The sequence below is a fragment of the Lepisma saccharinum genome, chromosome 2, assembly GCF_977018435.1.
Source record: "Lepisma saccharinum chromosome 2, izLepSacc3.1, whole genome shotgun sequence".
Taxonomy (NCBI): domain Eukaryota; kingdom Metazoa; phylum Arthropoda; class Insecta; order Zygentoma; family Lepismatidae; genus Lepisma; species Lepisma saccharinum.
Genome location: NC_139230.1, coordinates 165,434,522 through 165,455,387, shown reverse-complemented (window position 1 = coordinate 165,455,387; position 20,866 = coordinate 165,434,522). Strand labels below are relative to the sequence as shown.

Genomic DNA, 20,866 nt, shown 5'->3' with positions numbered 1-20,866 from the left:
GGTGGTAGAGTATTAATAATTTTTATAAGATATCCAATCCCCTTAGTGCAATTCACTATAAAATTAGACAATTTGGTGCTTATCATGTCCATAATTCCAACCTTTTCATTGTAAAAATTGTGGTTGCCAGCATTTTCCTCCCCAGCTATCTCCAATAACCTATCTACAAGTTTCCTGACATCATCAACCCAGACAAATTCTTTAGGCAGGGTGTTGTATTGTTTGATTCCACTGCCTGTCTTAATTTGTGACCATATGGGCTTGATTAAATTATTGTATTTTGCTCCACTGCTAGACTTGACTCTTTTTTGTGTGGGATCATTGTTCTGGTATAGAGCATCTGATTTTATTAATATTTCTTTGTAGTGCTCATAATCTTGATCTGTATAGCTGCCAGGCCTTTTCCTAGTCATCAGTTCCTACAATCCAGGTGTGCCGGGATATTTAATAAAACCACCTCTTTGTCCAAGATGAGATTCTGAATATACAATTATATCATCTCCCATATATGTTACTCTGAAATTGCCAATTCTATGTATGATGCTACCATCACGCTCTGTGTCAGCATATAAGCCAAAAACCTCATCTTTGTTGTCTTTAGGTGTGCTTAAATATTTTTGAGCAAGAAGACCCAATTCAATAGGATCCAGAGTAGCTTCAATTCTTCGAGGAGCAACAGGACTAGGTGTATGAATACTGAAAAGTGGGGTGATTGGATAATCTAATATGTTCCTAGCAGCTACAGGTACAAGCTCTGTGATCAAATTTTGATTTTGCTCTGTAACAGTTTTGATATTTTTACCTAATTCACTAATAGCATCAATTATCGGCTGTTCTGTTTGTTTGTGTTGTTCATAAATTCCTCGGTTCTGTGATTTCCATCCCTTAAATCTTTTTACAAGATAATCTCTTAATTTAAGATCATCAATGATTGGCCTTTTCATGGTTATTTATATATGTTTCAATGTCTAGAAAATTGTTGATTTTATTTCTGTATTTGCCACTATTGGGTTTTCTTGTCATATCAATTGTGACAAACCCATAACTGTCTTGATTCCAGCACCTACTGCAAAACTTGGAAAAATCATTGTAGCTCAAGTCCCCACCTACATATTCATCATGTATGTGTTTGAGGTTGGTATGATCTTGATGAAACACACATAAAAAATTGCTGTTGTCTCGGATCAGCTGCTTCGGTATTTTTGAAAAAGTCTGTGCCAGGTAGAAGCAATCAATGTTTTTGTGTCGGCCCTGTGTAAAGAAATTTCTAACCTTGTTTTGATTATCCAGTATAATGTCATCAAACACAACAACAGAATTATCGAGACATTCATGGAGTGGCTTAACATCTGGTTCAAAAGTGGCTATATCCAATCCATCATATAGCTTCATCAGCTGCTGATATTTTAATTGTTCCAAGCTCTTAGAGAAAACATACAAGTGCCTGTTTTTCCAGTCTAACCAGTTGGGTGCCAATAAAAAATTATCAACCATTAGTGTAGTTTTACCACAAGCTGATGGCCCAACAATAAGACATCTAATATTTTCAGGCAGCAACTTGCCATTTCTCTTAATCTGCTGTTCAGGTTCTGGCAGCCTTTTTATAACATCCCAGGTGCTCATATTATCACTTTGTCTGCATCGATCCAGCTGTGTTCTGGAAGTCCTAGCCATTTAACAAATAACTTGCTGCCTTTTCTGCGGATGATTTTTTCTATGAGATATGTGTCAGGCTGTTTAGTTTTGCTGAGTTCTTCTTCATAGAATCTGCCTTTGAGAATTTCTCCTCGGTGGTCTTTTATTATATATGTGTTAAGGGTCCCAGGTTTAATTTGAACCACTGTAAATAATTCAGTGCTCCAGTTACTTGTAAAGCCTCTTTTGAATAAGTGCTTATATTTGCTGATTCTTACTTGATCACCCACCCTGTATTTGGCCTTTCTTGTTGTTGGCTGGTATCTAGGATAATAAACAGTCCTGATCAATTTTTGCTCATCAGATGGAGTTACTTCAGAGGGTTTCATGTTGATTGTGGAATGGACCGAGTTGTTATATTTATGTAGAAGTTCTGGAAGAATATTAATCCATTTATAATTACCTTGAAGTGTAAATTGTTTATACATAAGATTTTTTAGGGTTTTGTTGAATCTCTCTACAATTGAGGCTTTGAGATCACTGTAACTCGAGTAATGTTTTATTGACTGGCTTTTAATAAATTGTTGGAACACAGAATTATAAAATTCCTTGCCATTATCTGTTTGCAAATAGCGCGGTGATCTTCCACTCTGATTGATGATTGTCCTGATGGCTTCTGTAACACATTTTCCAGTCTTGGATTTGAGTGACACAGCCCAGGCAAATGTTGAAAATGTGTCTATGACAGTGAGTAGATACTTGTAGCCCTTGTTGATTTTGTCTAAGTTTTTCAGCTGTCCACTTGCCATTTCAATCAAGTCGCTGTGCCATAAATCATCTATGCCTTTTGTGACTACTGGCAGTCTCTTATAATTATGTCTGGCTTGTCTGTGTAATTCATCAACAATAATTTCTCTAAGCCCCGCGACAAGTTAAGTTTGCAGCAACTTTTCGCCCATGTAGACCCAAACGTGGGCGCAGAATATAGTTCAGCTGCAATACTGTCGATTTTCTCAATGTCTGTGATATGAACAGCTCGGCGGTCGAGGCAAGACTCGCACGGGAGATGCTGAGCGCCGTTCTCGAGTGGATTAATGCATTAAACCTGCTGCAAACTTAACCTGTCGCGGGGTATAGACATAATATGAAAACAAGAATATTGCAACTATAGGGTGTTCAGCAGCTGATACTACAGGATTTTCTAAATATAATTTGTCCCCTATTTGTATTTTAAATTCCAGAGATCCATCATCTTCAGCATAGGCTGTTTCTAATGTATTGGGGTCTGTAAAATCCTCTAACTCTACACTGGTGATTTTTGCTTTGTTATCAGCATTTGTTATTGATAAGGTGGGGTAGTGGTGTGCCTGTGGTTGAAGCCAATATTTGATCTTGATTGGTCTCAGTGTGCCCCCAACAAAAAACTGGTAATAAAATTGTGCAGGGGACAGCATATATATTTTGCCACCTGGTGTAAATGGTGAATCATATTCTTTGTTGGGGATGCTGTACAATTCAAGAATTACTGTATGTTTTGGATTCTCAATTATGCCAGTTATTTCTTTTTCTGCTGTAAGCAATCTGCTTGTTACAGATTCAAGGTGCTCATTGATGGTCCTAACAACATCATCATGGCCTGGCTTGATTTTTATGTCCACAACAAGTTTTTTGTATTGTTGCACAATTTCTTGTAGCTGGGTGGCAAAAACAGACAGAGCATTTGCTTGATTGGATTCCATGGTCCCTAGCTGTTGCTTGATATTAGCTACAATTTGTTGCAAATTTTCAATAACTGCCAATTTTGAATTTTGAGCAGTAAGATCATGGACCTGTCTTCTGATATCCTCAAACAGGGCATGCAGTTCATTAATATGTTGATTAGTTGGTAGAGTGGCCACTGTTTGAGTGAGTTGTTTGATCTCTGTCTGGATATTCTTGATATCTTCTGATTTCAATATGCGATTCACTGCCCTCTTTATATTTTTAAGTTCCTGTGATGTAGGCAGATTTGACACAGTATTTTGCAAAGATTCAAGTGCCAATTTCACATTGTTTAATTCAGAAGCATCAGCCACATTTTGCATAGCATTTTGGAGCAGGGCTATATCTGCCTGAGTGGGTGTTGATTGTTGTAAAATTTCAAGCTTTGTTTGGATATCATCAATCAAGTGATGAAAATGAGATAGCTCAGATTCAGTGTTGAGGTTTTCAAGCTTTGTGATCTGTTCCTGGACACTGACAAGTGTGTCTACAATACCGGGCAGGCGGGATTCTTGTACATTTGTCAAATCACTTTGCACTGCTGCTATTGTACCCTCAAGATGGGTTGTGGTACTTTGAATTTTTCCAAAATCTTCATATGTTTCAAGTTGCAGCTTAATATTGGCAACACTCCGAGTTATTACACTCAAAGCATCAGAAGATGGCAAGTTGTTCATAAAATTTTCAAGTGTCTCAATTTTTTCTTTAACCTCGGCTATGGCATTGTTCAGAGGGTCCAGATTAGGTATCTGTAATGATTGAATCTGTTCCTTTAGAGTGGAAATCACTAGATCAAAATCTTCTTGTGATTTTATGCTTTTGACAATTGCTTGGAGCTGTGTCTGGACATTATTTATCTGTTCCTCTAATTGTTGTTTCAATTGCTCAGAGTTGTTAGCCTGGGTCTTAAATTTGACTTGAAGAGCTGCTACAGCTTCTTCTAAACTTTGAAAATTATCTAATGTGGCCAGGTCAGTATATTTCTGAAGCAATAATTTAAGTTCAGAATCAATTTTAAGAAGAGGGTCCATGAATTGTGATTGTAAATTTGTAATTTCTAATTGAAGACTGGCATTGAGTGTGGTTTGTAAAGCTTGTAAATCACTTCTTAATTTCTTGACTCTGACATCAAGCATCAAAATCTCATCACTGTGATCTTCATGTCTTGTATGGCCAAATATATCATTAGGCATTTTTGTTTTAGTGGTTATTTATTATTGAATACCTGATTCTTAATTCTATAAAAAAAGGTATAAGCTTGTCATATGACCCAGGGACTTCAATATATAAGCAGTCACCAGCAGAAACAGTATATACAGTGCCAGAAATCATGTTTGAGTGCTTAATTCTATAAATATTTCTTCCCACTTAAATTTTGACATCACCCTCAGGGGTTGTAATAAATTGCAATTGACCACCTACAGGTAATTGGTAATGATTTAAATTATTGTTAAATATGTACAATGTTTTACCTGTTTCATCATCAACATCTGTAAGTATGCTGTTCAGATGAATAATTAACAAAGCACTTAGTTTAGATATCATATCAGAAGAGGGTTGTGGTGTTGGCAGATCCATAATAGCCTGTTTTTTGAACCCAAATAAGTTCAGAGGCATGTTTATTTATTTCAAATCATGCTCTGTAATTGGGCATTGATTGCCATTTTTCAAATCACAATGCCCCCATGGTAGAGTATGTATGCCACATGACAAAATGCATCTCTTATCATCATGTGGGTCCAGAGCCACTTTTCTTACAATATTTGTATTCAACAAGTGATCCACACTCTGAATTCTATTTTCTGATGTTCTGATTGTGCTACATGATTTGAGGCAATTTTTGTAATCTTCAAATTCAAGCTCTTTGTCCACAGTCACTCTGCCAATGCCCTTGGCTTTTTTGGCAACAACACCACTATATGCTTCAAAACTGTACATCTTGGCCCTTAACCCAGCAAATGCCACAATAACATCACCAAGTGTCTCATCTTTTAACTTGCCAGGCATCTTTTTGTTGTGGGGTTTAATTTTTGAATGTTCAGTGGTATCAAAATATTCAAACAATTCAGGCTGTGACATATCTTTATAAACATCTTCTGTTTGAATATCAAGAACAAAACTATCTGTGTCCATGTACATCAATTTTACACAATCACCATAAAAAGGTTTCAACACATCATAATACAATTTTAACATGTGTAATTTGGCCAATTCCAATATCACAGCCCCCACATAAATAGGCTTATCAAATTTGATCTTTGTTTTTTTCATGTTGAAAAGAGCCATATTTTCATCATAAATTCTTCTGTAATTGAAATTAGGCTTTGCAATCAATTTTTTGCTCCGGCTGGGGTCAGTAATTATTTTAACATCAATATGTTTTCTGACATTTTCAATTGTTTTGCCATACACTGAATTTACCATCAATTTAAACAAGGTCTTATCAAATTGGCTCATTGCAGATGTTCGAAGCTCTGTGTTTGTATCAATATATGGCTTCAACCATCTTGAGTGCCTGAACCTCAAAACTTTTCCAACTTTGGTCACTTGAACACCATGATTCATCAGGAACTGGAGGTTTTTGTAATATATGACATAATTCTGTTTCGGCTCCAGAGTCATCATCAATTTCTTCTGTTTAGAGCCAGGTGAACACTTAACCTCAGGAATTGGGGGCAGATCAGAAAATGTGTTGTGTAAATCATCTGGAATTGTCAGATCAACCTCTAAGAACAGGCCATAGTTACTGTCATCAAAATTCTTAAGATCTTCAATGTTAAAATCTTCAACCCACTCAAGCCCTGCATATGGCAGTTTTTGCATCATGGCATAACCATACAGGCTGTTTGCATCTACATACAGTATATAATTTGATGGCAGTGCTGGATCATAATCAGGAATATATTTGTTATTTGCTCTGGCATATCTCTGAGAACATTGCACCATGCCTCCTCTTATACATTGTTCCATAAACAGATACATATCTTGATCCTGGATCAGATCCAATTGCATTTTAGTGTTTAAAAACATTGCAGACCATGCTAGGCCCGGAGCACTGTAAAAATACATTGGATCCAGCTTATAATTTTGCATGGAAGATTTTCTGAATGCCTGCAATATATCAGCTAAGAGAGTAACATCAAGTTTTAAATATGCCTTGTGATAATCACCAAATGTCTTGCATTTTAAAATGTTCCACATCAATTGGGCATGGTGATAATCATCATCAGTGATTCCAGATGCTCTGATTTTGCTGTAAAACTCTTGTTGTGGTGGCAGAGAACACTCATCAAATTTAGAAAAATCTGTAACATAATCATATGGATATACACCCTTCCGCCTAATTAATTTCAGGTCCTGATTTGGAAACAAAGCACATGTGATTTTGAATTGATCATCAGATAATTGAGTGGCCAGTGTAGCCAGGCTAGCCGATAAAATTCTGTAGGAATCAAGAAATCTTAAGTGAATAGAAACACCATTAACTTTAATTATTTTGTTAATGGCAATATATTTCTCATCATTTTCAGCTAAAATATTTAAATTCTGCTTGTTAAACCCCTCGTACCTGATCAAATGATGAAAATCATAATTGGATGCACCATGGCAAAATATGGGGACAAATTTTGGTCTCTGGATCTGAATATTGCAGCTATTACACAGGGCCATTAAGAATTTACCATCTGTATGAGAATGGTGATGAACCTTGATATTTGCATCTGAAAATTCAGAATCACATACCGGGCATTTTTCTGCATTGTTGAAATCTTCAATCTGTTTCTCTGTTAAAGGCAACATGGGTTTTGATTTTAATAAGACATTAGATGCTATGTCATGGCACTCATTTTCTATTCTATCTGCAAATTCTTTGATGGCATCTGCTCCCATGTATAAATATTCTTTACTAACCACACCACCCTGTACAACCACATAATAAAAGCTGGAAGGTTCATGTAATTGATATGATGTAATTGAAGATTCCTCAGGGTCTGGGCTGCAGAATGCAAGGGGTTTGAGATTTGATTCAAAATCACAGACTATATATGCTGGGTGTTCCAACAAGGCCTCAAACTTTTTTAATTTTGCATTTTCACTTGGCATTGGCATCACCATATGAACAGGTTTATAATTGCCACAGTATTTAAGATGCTCAATTAACTTGTTTTTAGCAATTTCTGCATTCACTTCCCGAACCCCATTTATTATTTTTTGACCATCAAATACAGACAAACATCTTCTGCACAACTTAAATATTTTATGAGTTTTGTCTAGTTGTGTTCTGACTAAAGCTTCAAGACTGTGTATCAGAGTGTAATGATATGTGCCATCCTTTTCAATTAAGAGCAGATCAATCGGAATAGCAGATTCATCATCAAGTGTACTGATTCTGAGAGGATCTATCAAGCAATTGTCACGGCCAGTAGAACAAGTAAATACATTAATAGATAATTGTTTGCCATTGATATGCCTGGCCTTTTTTTCAAATTTATCAATATTCTGAACAGGCATTGGGTATTCTAAACCCTCCATTGCCTCGTCAAAATCATGTTCATGTTCCTTATAATAAGTTATTCTCTGAGGGTTCCTTGAAACTGGATACAAAGCAGCTAAAATACACCACAAAAAGCATTTCTGGTCATTATTTTTTATATTAACCACGGCTGTTTTGTTTTTGATATTGGCAGGTAATGGCAGATATGTAGATCCTTGTAATGGGCTGAATTCAGAAATATTAACATAGAGCTTGTGTGGAGATCCGCATAGGCTCCATCCAGACTCTTTTGCTGCAAATTCAGAGTGTTTAATATTCAATTGATCTATCAAACTGCTTATTATTTTGTCTAAATTTGCATTTGAATATACAGGTACAGTTTCTGTTATGTGGGGCTGTGTAAATTTTGTGCCATTTGGCTTCTAATATTGTGTAAACAATTTGAGGGACAGCTTATAAGAGCCATTTTGTGCATTTAGAATTGCCTGCACATCAGGATTTATACTGTTCAAAAAATTCTTAATGTCACATCTTGGCTCTGATTTAAAACAGTGATCTCTTAATTGGCCGTTAAAACTGCTATGGATGGGTTCATAGCGTGGCTGCTTTGCCGGTCCAGCATTAAGAGGTGTTTCATGCTTCCTTTTCAAACCAGATGTAGATGGTTGAGGGGGCAATGTTGATGACTGTACAGAACAAGAACCCACATGTCTATTGAAATATGCCTTGCTAAATATTTTATTGCATTTAGAACATATTTTAGTGGGAGTTCTGAATTTGCCTGGGTTACAATTCTTTTGGTGTCTGGCCCAATTGGGGCTGGATATATTTTTATTACACTGATTGCAATATTTTTGATTTGGCATTTTTGTTGTTGGTTTATTATATAAGATTTCCTGGGGTTCAATTCAAAATTTTGTACTTAATATATATATATATATATATATATTGTTCAGCTGTGTGCTTTGTTTATTTCTTGTGTATATTTAATATGTTAATATTATTAATTTTTATCCTCGGTTTATTATATAAATTTTTTTGGGTTTTAAACCAAAACTCTATGCTTATTATGACAGGTTGTAAAGCCAATAGCCTACAAGTAGAAAAAGAGAATAAATATTGATCTACACTGACCTTCCGCAAATGCCTGCACAGACATGCATGTCCTAGAAAGGCAATGACCTAGCGCTGAGTGTTATGTATTGATTTTTGTATAACAGGCTGGGACAAATATAAGCCTGACTCTAAATATGAGTGGATTACAACAAACAAGCTGGATGCAACAAATATCAGATTTTTTATACAAAATATAAGCCCTTTTGTTCAATATACCAGAAATATATTTAATATGAATAATAAGAATTAAACCAAACAGGCCTGTAAGTATGAGAAGCACTGTAACAACACATCTGTTCTCCTCAGCCACTCTCACAATACTGGCTGATATGCAATGCAAAATCTCTTTATATACCCTAAGCACGGACCGCATTGAAAACATCTGAAACAATAAGCCAATCAGAATATAACACATCAACACATTATGTCATAACCAACCAATCAGAAAACAACACATGTCTAATAATTTGTTGCAAAACATGATGCAATATAAATAAACCAGAAATAGGCCACAAGTGGACCGGAAGTAGGCAAACCGGAAGTGGACCGGAAGTGGACCGGAAGTGAACCGGAAGTGGACCGGAAGTGAACCGGAAGTAAATATGTGTGTGTGTGTGTGTGGGGGTGTAGGTGGGTGTGGGTGTATCTTAGCTTAGTTTTAGGTGTGGGCAAAAAAAATATCAAGAGGGGCATATTTTTAACAAATTTATGGACAACAATCTCACAGAAGTGCCTTTTGTAAGTGTAGGCAAATCAATCTGAGGGGGCTCATCATTTGTACACTAGGATTCAAAATTCTTAGAATTAAGAGCATATCACACTTGAAGAATTGGGGAATAAGAGCATCTTGGCATAATTTTAAGTGTGGGCAAATCGGGCTGTTTAATTATATGAGCTCATCATTTGTACACTTGTAAGTGGTGCTGGTTGTATTGTATTTTATACTACTCTAATTTGAATCATTTTGTGGCCAAATGAATCAAAGTAAGGAAGAAAACGGTAACCGCCCGAACAGGGACTCGAACCCTGGACCGTTAGGTTAAAAGCCTAACGCTCTACCAGCTGAGCTATCTTTTTTTTTATTTCTATATAATTTACATTATTATAATAATAATCCAATAGCGCAACAGCCCAATATCGAGCCAAGGCTTACCTACCGACTGCTGGCCTCCCTCCCACGCGAGCCACCAAGGGGGCGTGGATATCTGCAGCCATACTAGGGGGACGGGTGGTCAGCCCGACCGACCCTCAGCCGTTGTAGGACTTCGCGACCGGATTACGCTCACTCACTCGGAGCTCCCCAATTTCCTCACTATGGTGGGTTGCCACCAGGGAGGTGGTCTGGCGTTCGGAAAAGTTCGGAACCATTCGTAAACCTCCACGGATGACGTCAGCCACGGGACATGTCAAAGACGAGCACCAGCAACGGTATAGGAATTCAGACTTCTTCCGTGTTTTCGGAAATAAATTTGTTATAAAATCGAATGAATGTTCTAGCGTGTGTGTATAAATAAATGTATATGTATAGAGCAGACTATATCTAGTAAACTGTGTCGCTGAAAGTTAACTATCAATAGAATTACATGTAATGAAAAGCTGGAAAGCCGGCTCGGAGGTGGAGCGGAGAGGTTTGTTCAGAATTTTCTATTTGAGTGGTGTAAATTCGTGTTTATGGGGGTGAAAAGTTATATTTAGAGCCAAAATTACCACAAAGTTGTAAAACATTGTGTGGGGTGTTAGGGCGAAGTTGTTGGATAAATCACTGAGACCGAGATATTACAACTTCATGTTTAAAATCCAAAAGTTACTTTTTTAGCTTTTTCATCCTGCAGTGTTTGCAGTTTCTTTATTTGTTCTTCAGTACATTTTAATTTCTTTCTCAGAGTTTCCAACACACTATCTTGTTGGAGATTGGGTATATTGGGTATATTTCCAGTACTCAAAGTCTCTGAATTATGTGCCCTGCAAATTCTTTTGCGAGGAGACAACCCTTCAAGTGTGTCCACAGCTCGCTTTCGAATCTGACGTTTATTGGCACGTAAGCTCCGATCAATTATGACATTTGGCTATTGAACACTACTACAATTCACCACACAACCACGCAAATTTAAACATGGTACAGCGTTTCTATTAAGCTGTGGTCTACAGGTAATAATACTCAGCAGTTCTGCTTTTAAGTTCCGTTCGTAATCGGCATACAGAAAATGCGATGAGCACACTGTCGCAGTTTTGGTGTTAACAGGATCTAATCTCTTCACTTTGAAACCCACATCTTGCACGTAATCGGATCCTTTAGGAACGAAAAATAGCTTACACCCAGGCACGTATCCAGGAATTCCTTTCGGCGAGCTGGGTGAACACCATTTTTTAAGGGGTATTGTATGTTTAAGGCCAGTGGTGGCAATTTGGTTCTAAAACTGGGGGGTTTGCAAGGGAAGTTTACTTTCTCTTGATAGACAAGGCTTAGCATTAAGAGGACATAGTGTGGAGGCAAGAAAATGGGGAGCAACTATCCCCTAAATCGTCTTCTAGAATACAGTTGGATCGCGAAACAATTAATGCACAGTGAAAACCCATCCGTTCCCAACACATCTAATGTTTCGTCTCCCAATATGGTTAAATGCTTACTTATTTATATCCAGTGATGTGCCCAAGGGAGGGTAGGTGGGGTGATAGCCCCATTTGAACGTCAAAGACAGGAAAAGATGGCTAAATGAGGACTGACCACCAAAAATAGTATATGTAACCATTTTCCCTTCCGAAAATTCTGGGAACGCCACTCGTTATTTTGAAATAAAATGCTGCAATTATTAGTGATAAGCTTATGTCGTGTCTTGAACAGTGTCCGATTTATTTCTGAATTTGAATGTGTGTATAGTGGGACACACGAAAAATTTGAATATCGTCGTTCTGGGTAACTCTGAGTAATAGTCATGCGCTGTATAATTCCCATTCTCTCAAGTTTTACAAAGTGATTATCAGATACTAACGGATTGAAAATGTATTCTAGTTGTAAAATGATGATATGTGTGAACGTTTTATGAATAGAGACCGGATGCAAACTTATTCCTACAAATATCATAAAATAAGTTCAATATGGGTATTAGTTGTTGCAGCACACAAGTTTATTTTGCCTATTTTCTAGATATAATGCATTTTCGTTTGCCTAATTTGAATCATTTAGTGGCCAAACGAATCAAAGTAAGGAAGAAAACGGTAACCGCCCGTTAGGTTAAAAGCCTAACGCTCTACCAGCTGAGCTATCCGGGCACACTTACTGCCTACCTGGAAAACCTAGTCATATATCTCCCATATATGTAATAAATTCAAGCGTTCTTTCTCTGAACACTGACAAAAATGGCGGAAAGTGCTGGATATTTTTTGGAGGGCAGTCACTTTAATATCACATGAAATATATTTTGAGAAGGCAGACTCCGATCTCTTACCCGCTGGTGATGTCCTATACACATTGTATCAACGATTAATACATTTTGTGGCAAAATATATATTCTTCGGAGATGTTTTGGGCAGAATTCAGGGCAGCAAGAGAAATCGTGATCCACTTTTTACTATCATTTTTGAACTTTGTTATTTTGTAACAAAATGCTGCAATTATTAGTGATAAGCTTATGTCGTGTCTTGAACATTGTTCGATTTATTTCTGAATCTGAATGTGTGTATAGTGGGGCGCACGAAAAATTTGAATATCGTCGTTCTGGGTAACTCTGAGTAATATACATACGCTGTATTATTCCCATTCTCTCTAGTTTTACAAAGTGATTATCAGATACTAACGGATTGAAAATATATTCTATGTTGTAAAATGATATGTGTAAACGTTTAATGAATAGAGACCGGATGCAAACTTATTCCTACAAATATCATAAAAATGACATAATATATGTTCAATATGGGTATTAGTTGTTGGTGCACACAAGTTTGTTTTCTAGATATAATGCATTTTCGTTTGCCCAATTTGAATCATTTAGTAGCCAAATGAATCAAAGTAAGGAAGAAAAGGATAACCGCCCGAACAGAGACTCGAACCCTGGACCCTTAGGTTAAAAGCCTTACGCTCTACCAGCTGAGCTATCCGGGCACACTTACTGCATACCTGGAAGACCTAGTCATATATCTACCATATACGAGGCGTATTTTTTAAGTAAGTACAGTTTTGATATGTACAAAAAACAAGTAAAATTTTTGTAACAATTTTACTGTTACATGAAAGACCTCACTTTTATCTACTTTTCCACATAATATTAAGGCACTTATCATATCGAACAACAAGCTTTTGTATTCCGTCGTCATAGAAGTTTGCCGCCTGAGTTGACAGCCACTGAAACACGGCCGTTTTGAGGCTATCGTCGTCATCGTGGCGCTGACCTCCGAGATGCTTCTTCAGTTGCAGAAACATGTGGTAGTCACTGGGTGCTAGATCGGGGCTGTATGGAGGATGATCAAATTGCTCTCAGCCAAATGATGCGATGAGATCTTTACAATAAAAGTCAAGGTGCTACCTTAACGTTTTGCTTTTGATTTTAAATTTTTTGGGGCGTCAGCACTTAGGCTATTTTGCACCCGTCACAGTATACGGGGTCCAGTCCCTTATTTTTACAAAGAACAACTCTAACGTTCCATAAGTAAAATCTTAAAAGCTTAAAATGTTCTGACTTTCGTTAAAAGCTGAGACTGTAAAGGGGCACTCAGCACACACAAGGACAAAAAAGAGGACAACACACACAAAATTATACTGGCCAGAGTACCAGTCGCCAGAGCCTCGTTCGTCTGCAAAACGCAGTCCAGGGTGTACTAACGTGGAAGTGAGGTTGACAGTTGGGTGTACTACGTGGAAAATCACCCCTTACACCCCACTTCTTCGTCGACTTTCTGCACCAAATCGACAGTGATCACAGAGGGTCGCCCACTCCATTCCTCGTCATGAACATTCTTTCGGCCATCTTTGGAAGCTCTTACCTATTTGCGTACCATTCCATCATTCAATGTTTTGTCCGTACACTTCACAAATCTGACGGTGAATTTCAACTGCTTTCACGCCTTTAGCACTAAGAAAACTAATAACAGCGCGTATTTCACAGTTGGCGGGATTCTCGATCGGCGGAGGCACTTTAAATATGCAAAAGCAAATGTATACAGGATCGATTGTTGCCGCAATGGCGTCTGTGGTTTGCCAACAGATGTAGGAACACAGTGCGCACGCACGGGACACCGACCGCAGCGCTGCAGCAGCGGAATTTCAAAACGGTACTTACTTTAGAAATACACCTCGTATGTAATAAATTCAAGCGTTTTTTCTCTGAACTTTGACAAAAATGGCGGAAATTGCTGGATATTTTTTTGAGGGCAGTCACTTTAATATCACATAAAATATGTTTTGAGAAGGCAGACTCCGATCTCTTACCCGCTGGTGATGTCCTATACACATTGTATCAAAGATTAATACATTTTGTGGCAAAATATATATTCTTTGGAGATGTTTTGGGCAGAATTCAGGGCAGCAAGAGAAATCGTGACCCACTTTTTACTATCATTTTTGAACTTTGTTATTTTGAAATAAAATGCTGCAATTATTAGTGATAAGCTTATGTCGTGTCTTGAACACTGTTCGATTTATTTCTGAATTTGAATGTGTGTATAGTGGGACACACGAGAAATTTGTATATTGTCGTTCTGGGTAACTCTGAGTAATAGAAATACGCTGTATCATACCCATTCTCTCTAGTTTTAAAAAGTGATTATCAGATACTAACGGATTGAAAGTGCATTCTAATTCTAATTCTAAATGATGATGTGTGAACGTTCAATGAATAGAGACCGGATGCAAACTTATTCCTACAAATATCATAAAAATGACAAATTATAAGTTCGATATCGGTATTAGTTGTTGGTGCACACAAGTTTATTTTGCCTATTTTCTAGATAAAATGCATTTTCGTTTGCCTAATTTGAATCATTTAGTGGCCAAACGAATCAAAGTAAGGAAGAAAACGGTAACCGCCCGTTAGGTTAAAAGCCTAACACTCTACCAGCTGAGCTATCCGGGCACACTTACTGCCTACCTGGAAAACCTAGTCATATATCTCCCATATATGTAATAAATTCAAGCGTTCTTTCTCTGAACACTGACAAAAATGGCGGAAAGTGCTGGATATTTTTTTGGAGGGCAGTCACTTTAATATCACATGAAATATATTTTTAGAAGGCAGACTCCGATCTCTTTCCCGCTGGTGATGTCCTATACACATTGTACCAACGATTAATACATTTTGTGGCCCAAATATATTCTTTGGAGATGTTTTGGGCAGAATTCAGGGCAGCAAGAGCAGCACTTTTTACTATCATTTTTGAACTTTGTTATTTTGAAATAAAATGCTGCAATTATTAGTGATAAGCTTATGTCGTGTCTTGAACAGTGTTCGATTTATTTCTGAATTTGAATGTGTGTATAGTGGGACACACGAGAAATTTGAATATAGTTGTTCTGGATGCAAACATATTCCTACAAATATCATAAAAATGACATAATATAAGTTCAATATGGGTATTAGTTGTTGGTGCACACAAGATTATTTTGCCTATTTTCTAGATATAATGCATTTTCATTTGCCTAATTTGAATCATTTAGTGGCCAAATGAATCAAAGTAAGGAAGAAAACGGTAACTGCCCGAACAGGGACTCGAACCCTGGACCGTTAGGTTAAAAGCCTAACGCTCTACCAGCTGAGCTATCCGGCCACACTTACTGCCTACCTGGAAAACCTAGTCATATATCTCCCATATACGAGGGGGGTATCCACAAGTTTTAATTATAATAAAGAAGTTATAGAGATATTTACATGAAACATTTTGTGCAGAATCAGTGTCATTGCCATGCATACTTGTGCAAATATCAAATCTTTGTCTAACGTAGTTTTCTTTCCACATGCTGTAGAAGACATCAACCTCCATGATGAACAAAATTGAAGCCCGAAGTGTCATAAAGTTCCACCATTTGAAGGGCAACAACGCACGCCAAATCCACGATGAAATGAAAGCTGTGTATGGGGATGAAAGCCCATCATATGACATGGTTGTGAGGATGAAGAGGAACTTTCAAAGTGGTCGCATGTCCCTGACAGTCGAACCACGAGCGGGTAGACCCTCAATCAAGGATGATCTTGCCGTGGGGAAGAAAGTGGATTCCGTTATCCTCGATGACAGAAGATCGACCATGGAAGGAGTGATAGCGGAGACTGGACTAAGTTACGGAAGTGCGTGGAGGATTATTCATGAGGAACTGCACATGAATAAGGTGTCTGCTCGCTGGGTACCTCGCTTGTTGACACGTCTTCAAAAGCAAACTCGCCACGACTTTTCCCAGCAGAATTTGAGTCTGTTGGAGCGGAATGAAGATGATTTTTTTGCTCGTCTCGTCACTATGGACGAGTAGTGCTGGGTATACCTCTACGATCCGGAGACCAAAGAAATGAGCAAGTAGTGGAAACATCCATCCTCCCCCCTCCCAAGAAGGCGAAGGTACAGAAATCTGCCTGGAAGATGCTGTCCGTTTTTTGGGATAGCCGTGGTATAATCTTAACTGATTACCTTCCGAAGGGCGAGACCCTCAACAGCGATTACTACTGCAACCTTCTGGAGAAACTGCGTGATGCATTGAAACAAAAGCGTCGTGGCATGATCAGCAAAGGCGTCCGTCTCCTGGCTGACAATGCACCCGTCCATACGGCCCAAGCATTTGTTGTCACCGCCCACCGGTTAGGCTATGAACTTTTGTAGCATCCACATTATTCGCCTGATCTTGCACCAAGCGACTTCTTCCTCTTTCCCGAGATGTACAAACCACTTCGTGGTCGGCGATTTGACGACAGAGAGGATGTCATTTTCGAAGTGGAACAGTGGTTTCCGAGCAAAGCGGAGTGCTTCCGCAAAGAGGGCTTGAAACAGGTGAAGAAACGCTGGCAAAAATGTGTGACTCTGCAGTGAGACTACGTGGAGAAGAACTAACTTTGAACACTGCAAGTGACTATTGTATGTTTTTTATTTCATGGTGATAATTAAAACTTTTGGATAACCCCTCGTATGTAATAAATTCAAGCGTTCTTTCTCTGAACACTGACAAAAACGGCGGAAAGTGCTGGATATTTTTTGGAGGGCAGTCACTTTAATATAACATGAAATTTATTTTGAGAAGGCAGACTCCGATCTCTTACCCGCTGGTGATTTCCTATACACATTGTATCAACGGTTAATACATTTTGTGGCAAAATATATATTCTTTGGAGATGTTTTGGGCAGAATTCAGGGCAGCAAGAGAAATCGTGACCCACTTTTTAATATCATTTTTGAACCTTGTTATTTTGAAATAAAATGCTGCAATTATTAGTGATAAGCGTATGTCGTGTCATGAACAGTGTTCGACCGGATGCAAACTTATTCCTACAAATATCATAAAATAAGTTCAATATGGGTATTAGTTGTTGCAGCACACAAGTTTATTTTGCCTATTTTCTAGATATAATGCATTTTCGTTTACCTAATTTGAATCATTTAGTGGCCAAATGAATCAAAGTAAGGAAGAAAACGGTAACCGCCCGAACAGGGACTCGAACCCTGGACCGTTAGGTTAAAAGCCTAACGCTCCACCAGCTGAGCTATCCGGGCACACTTACTGCCTACCTGGAAAACCTAGTCATATATCTCCCATATATGTAATAAATTCAAGCGTTCTTTCTCTGAACACTGACAAAAATGGCGGAAAGTGCTCGATATTTTTTGGAGGGCAGTCACTTTAATATCACATGAAATATGTTTTGTGGCCCAAATATATTCTTTGGAGTTGTTTTGGGCGGAATTCAGGGCAGCAAGAGAAATCGTGACCCACTTTTTACTATCTTTTTTGAACTTTGTTATTTTGAAATAAAATTCTGCAATTATTAGTGATAAGCGTATGTCGTGTCATGAACAGTGTTCGATTTATTTCTGAATTTGAATGTGTGTATAGTGGGACACACGAGAAATTTGAATATAGTCGTTCTGGATGCAAACATATTCCTACAAATATCATAAAAATGACATAATATAAGTTCAATATGGGTATTAGTTGTTGGTGCACACAAGATTATTTTGCCTATTTTCTAGATATCATGCATTTTCGTTTGCCTAATTTGAATCATTTAGTGGCCAAATGAATCAAAGTAAGGAAGAAAACGGTAACCCCCGAACAGGGACTCGAACCCTGGACCGTTAGATTAAAAGCCTAACGCTCTACCAGCTTTTTTTTTTTAAGTTTTATTTCACTATTCTGTTTACATCTATGGATTTTTTTCCCTACATGTATACATACAATTACATTACATCCAGATATTTACCAAAATATTGTGACAATCGGACATTTTGTATATTTGCTTGTTTCCATCTAGATCTTTTAAGATACATTGTATATAGGGTGATATTTGTTTCAAACTTTTTGCTATATATATAGTATACTGTACGTGCTATTAGCCACACAATGGCATTTTGTTTCTTCAGAGGGAAATATTTAAAGTCTGGTAATATACAAATTTTTGCTTGAAAGCATTGTGGCGATAGACGACATATTTTGGCAAGGCACATAATGAGAAAGGCCCAAATTTCTGAAATTCCTTTACATGTAGTGAGGCAATGTTCATTTGTATCCACCTCTCCACATTGTCTACACTCATTTGTTGGTAGTCTTTTTATTTCATTTAGTCGAACATTTGTTGGAACTAGATCATGCACCAGGGTATACCACAAACTTCGTATGTCCGTGTCAAGGAAAGGCTTGTGGAGATTTTGCCATACATTTGACCAAATAACATTAGGAAATTTTTTCTCTATTCGACTCTGCTGCAAAATAAGTTGTCGTTGAAAATGTTCATACAGATATTTTGACATAGTATTCTCCTTCACATCCATGGAAAACTCCACATAACTCCATTCTTGGACAAAGATTCGTACATACATAGGGTTCTTTTTAGTCGAGACAAGTTAGGTGGATTTTGCGGTGGAAACGTATCGGTAAATATACGCAACCACATTGATGTAATCGACCGTTCAATTAAGTACAATTTATAATTTCTAGCTAAAAATAGCGACCTGTCATTTGTGTTTGGCACATGATCGTTAAAGGTAAAAAAAAAAATGTCCGTACCACATGAAGCATCCCACAGCAGTAGTGTAATATACGGTATTATTGGGCCAAAACTTTTCTTGTATAAAATTAGGCTAAAATGCCTATAAAAGTTTATTATTCAAGTGTCCCCCTCTATCAAATTTAAGATTTTTGTCAATATTACTGGGATGAAGAGGGAAGAGATATTTTTGACTGAATAGAAATATTTAAAACTAAGGCAAAATATCTATAAAATCTTATTGCTACTGTGTATAACCTACGATTTTTGAGTTTCTGGGAAAGGATGACCTCTTTTTTAGATTAATTTGGATACAGCTGTATCTGTCAGATTGTTTTTCATAAGATTGTTAAAAATATGATTCTCTCGATACTATTTTAGCTTTACTTAAAACTAATCCAATAAGCTCATAAGAGTTTTTTGATTACACTGTAGTATACTGTAATATAATCTTAAATACTTGTTTAAAAATATTTTTCGTACTATTATGTTAATATGTTGACTTGTAATATTCTGAATTAGGACTAGGCTTAATTGATATATCTAATATTAAGATAATGTAATATGCAAAACTCTTCTAGAATAGCTCTGCTTGGCTTCGCGTGGCTATTCTCAATGAGTCTCGCTGCTTGGCTTCGCGTGGGTGAGTCTCGCTGCATGGCTTCGCGTGGCTATTCTTAATTTGTTGAGTCTCGCTGCTTGGTTTCGCGTTTGATAGATAGATACAGCAATATACAAGATCGAAACATAACACACGCTATTGGGGCACTGCCACCGACGTGCCTGTACTAACACGCAATTGAGGGAGATTAGTGAATCTGCATGCCAGTGTTACTGTCGTTCAATACTTATTCTACTTTTGTGCACGTAAGCCATTGGCATTACAACCAGTCATTTATTAAGTATAGAATTTTGATTTGAACCCCAAGAAATTGTATATAATAAACCTAGGATAAAAAATACATACACACTAAATATATACACTAAGTATACAAAACATATTGCTAAACTTAATTGAAATTTTATATTAAATATAGAGTTTTAATTTAAACCCCAAAAAATCTTATATAATAAATTAATAATAAAAATGCCAAATCAAAAATATTGTAATCAATGCAATAACAATATATCTAGCTCTAATTGGGCTAGGCACCAAAGAAATTGTAATAAACATAAAAATACTTATTATATACAACCATCTACATCTTCATCTGGTCTAAAAAGGAAACTTAAAACATCTAATAATACTAGATCAGCAAAGAAGCCACGCTATGCACCTATTCGTAGCAGTTTTAATGGTCAACTAAGTGATTACCGTTTTATATCAGACCCAAAATATGATATTAAGAATTTTTTGAATAATATCAATTCTGATGTGCAAGATATTCTAAATAAACAAAATAGCTCTTATAAATTATCTTTCAAATTATTTACACAATATAAGAAACCGAATGGAACTAAATTTACACACCCCCACATAACAGAAACTGTAGCTGTTTATTCAAATAGAAATTTAAACAAAATAATAAGTAGTTTGATAGAGCAATTAATTATTAAACATTCTGAATTTGCTGCAAAAGAATCAGGATGGAGTTTATGTGGAAGTCCACACAAGTTATATATTAATATTTCTAAATTTAAACCACTACAAAGTTCGACATATGTGCCATTACCTGCTAATATTAAAAACAAA

At 37.0% G+C, this 20,866-nt stretch overlaps 1 protein-coding gene and 1 non-coding gene across 2 annotated transcripts; one reads left to right on the top strand and one right to left on the bottom strand.

Annotated features, from left to right (window-relative positions):
• Positions 1-15,687: 15,687 nt before the first annotated feature.
• TRNAK-UUU (transfer RNA lysine (anticodon UUU)) lies at positions 15,688-15,760 on the bottom strand. Its single transcript has one exon. It is a non-coding gene; the product is annotated as a tRNA-Lys (tRNA).
• A 214-nt stretch (positions 15,761-15,974) lies between these two features.
• Positions 15,975-16,454, top strand: LOC145983745 (protein GVQW3-like). The gene has a single exon (XM_083116794.1). It carries the CDS (start codon positions 15,975-15,977, stop codon positions 16,452-16,454), a length of 480 nt encoding a protein of 159 aa, XP_082972920.1.
• Positions 16,455-20,866: the final 4,412 nt, after the last annotated feature.